Source organism: Malurus melanocephalus, unplaced genomic scaffold (assembly GCF_030028575.1).
Source record: "Malurus melanocephalus ecotype Western Australia unplaced genomic scaffold, MMel_1.1 scaffold_825, whole genome shotgun sequence".
Lineage (NCBI taxonomy): Eukaryota > Metazoa > Chordata > Aves > Passeriformes > Maluridae > Malurus > Malurus melanocephalus.
In genome coordinates, this window is record NW_026624057.1 from 178204 (window position 1) to 179403 (window position 1200).

At 68.7% G+C, this 1200-nt stretch overlaps 1 protein-coding gene across 1 annotated transcript in view; it reads left to right on the forward strand.

Annotated features, from left to right (window-relative positions):
* The window catches only part of LOC130585101 (E3 ubiquitin-protein ligase DTX1-like), a 9533-nt gene that overhangs the window by 6464 nt on the left and 1869 nt on the right, over window positions 1-1200 (forward strand). Inside the window, exons 3-4 of the mRNA XM_057385433.1 lie at window positions 645-706; window positions 835-1004. Of these exons, the coding sequence (XP_057241416.1) occupies window positions 645-706; window positions 835-1004 (232 nt within the window). The remainder of the gene's footprint in view (window positions 1-644; window positions 707-834; window positions 1005-1200) is intronic.

A 1200-nucleotide genomic window follows, 5' to 3' on the forward strand; every position in this document is an offset into this window, starting at 1 on the left:
CCCCCCATGGGATGCCCATGCCCCATCCACACCAGTATCCCCCAGTCCCCGAGTCCCCGTGCCTCACACACAGCCCTGGGCACGGTGACACCGGTGCCACCTGCTGCTGGCAGCCCCAGGAGGGTGGCGGTCCCTGGGGAGCACAGGAGTGGTGGCACGTCCCTGCGGGGATGTAGTACACGGAGTGTCACCATCGGGATACCCTGACGATGTCCCCCACCCTGGGGACCCGAGGAGAAGTGATGTCCCTGATGCCATGGGGTGCCCAGGGATGGACAGGTGGCACTGGGTGACAGCCCCGTGGGATGGGACAGCGGCTCACCAAAGTGGTGAGGGAACACCCGGCCCTGTGTCCCGTGGGGAGGACACCRCTTRGGGACAGTGCCAGCAGCYYCCAGGRGACACCCTGCCCTGTGTCCTGCGGGGAGGACACCGCTTGGGGACAGTGCCAGCAGCTCCCAGGGGACATCCTGCCCTGTGTCCCGTGGGGATGCTGCTGCTCTGGGGCTGTGACATGCGGGGAGGGGACAGTGCCATGCGGGGAGGGGACAGTGCCATGTGGGAAGGGGACAGTGCCATGCGGGGAGGGGACAGTGCCAGCCCCGCCAGCCCGGCTGAGTCCCTTCCCCTCCCATGTCCCGCAGGGTCCCGGCGCTCCCGGTGAAGAACCTGAACGGCACCGGCCCCGTCCATCCCGCYCTCGCAGGTAAGGGGGGTCCGGCCGGGGGCTGGATGTCACCGCGAGGTGACACCGCGGGCGGGGAGCGGGGCTGGGGCAGTGCCAGGGGCTGGGAAGGACGGACAGACGGACAGACAGGAGCTTTCCCGGCGCAGGGATGACGGGGATCCTCATGTGCGCCGCCGGGCTGCCCGTGTGCCTGACCCGCGCCCCCAAACCCATCCTGCACCCGCCGCCCGTCAGCAAGAGCGACATCAAACCTGTCCCCGGCGTCAACGGCATCTGCAGGAAAACCAAAAAGAAACAGCTCAAGAAGAGTAAGGAGGTCCCGGAGGGATCAGGGACAGCGGGGTCGGGGACAGCGGGATCGGGGACAGCGGGATAGGGGACAGCGGGATAGGGGACAGCGGGATAGGGGACAGCGGGGCTGCGGAGGGGGAGCCGAGGGACCCCCGAGGGGTTTTCCTGCGGCGATGGCCGCCTCCGCTTTGTGCCACATGGTGTCCCCATCCTGGTGTCGG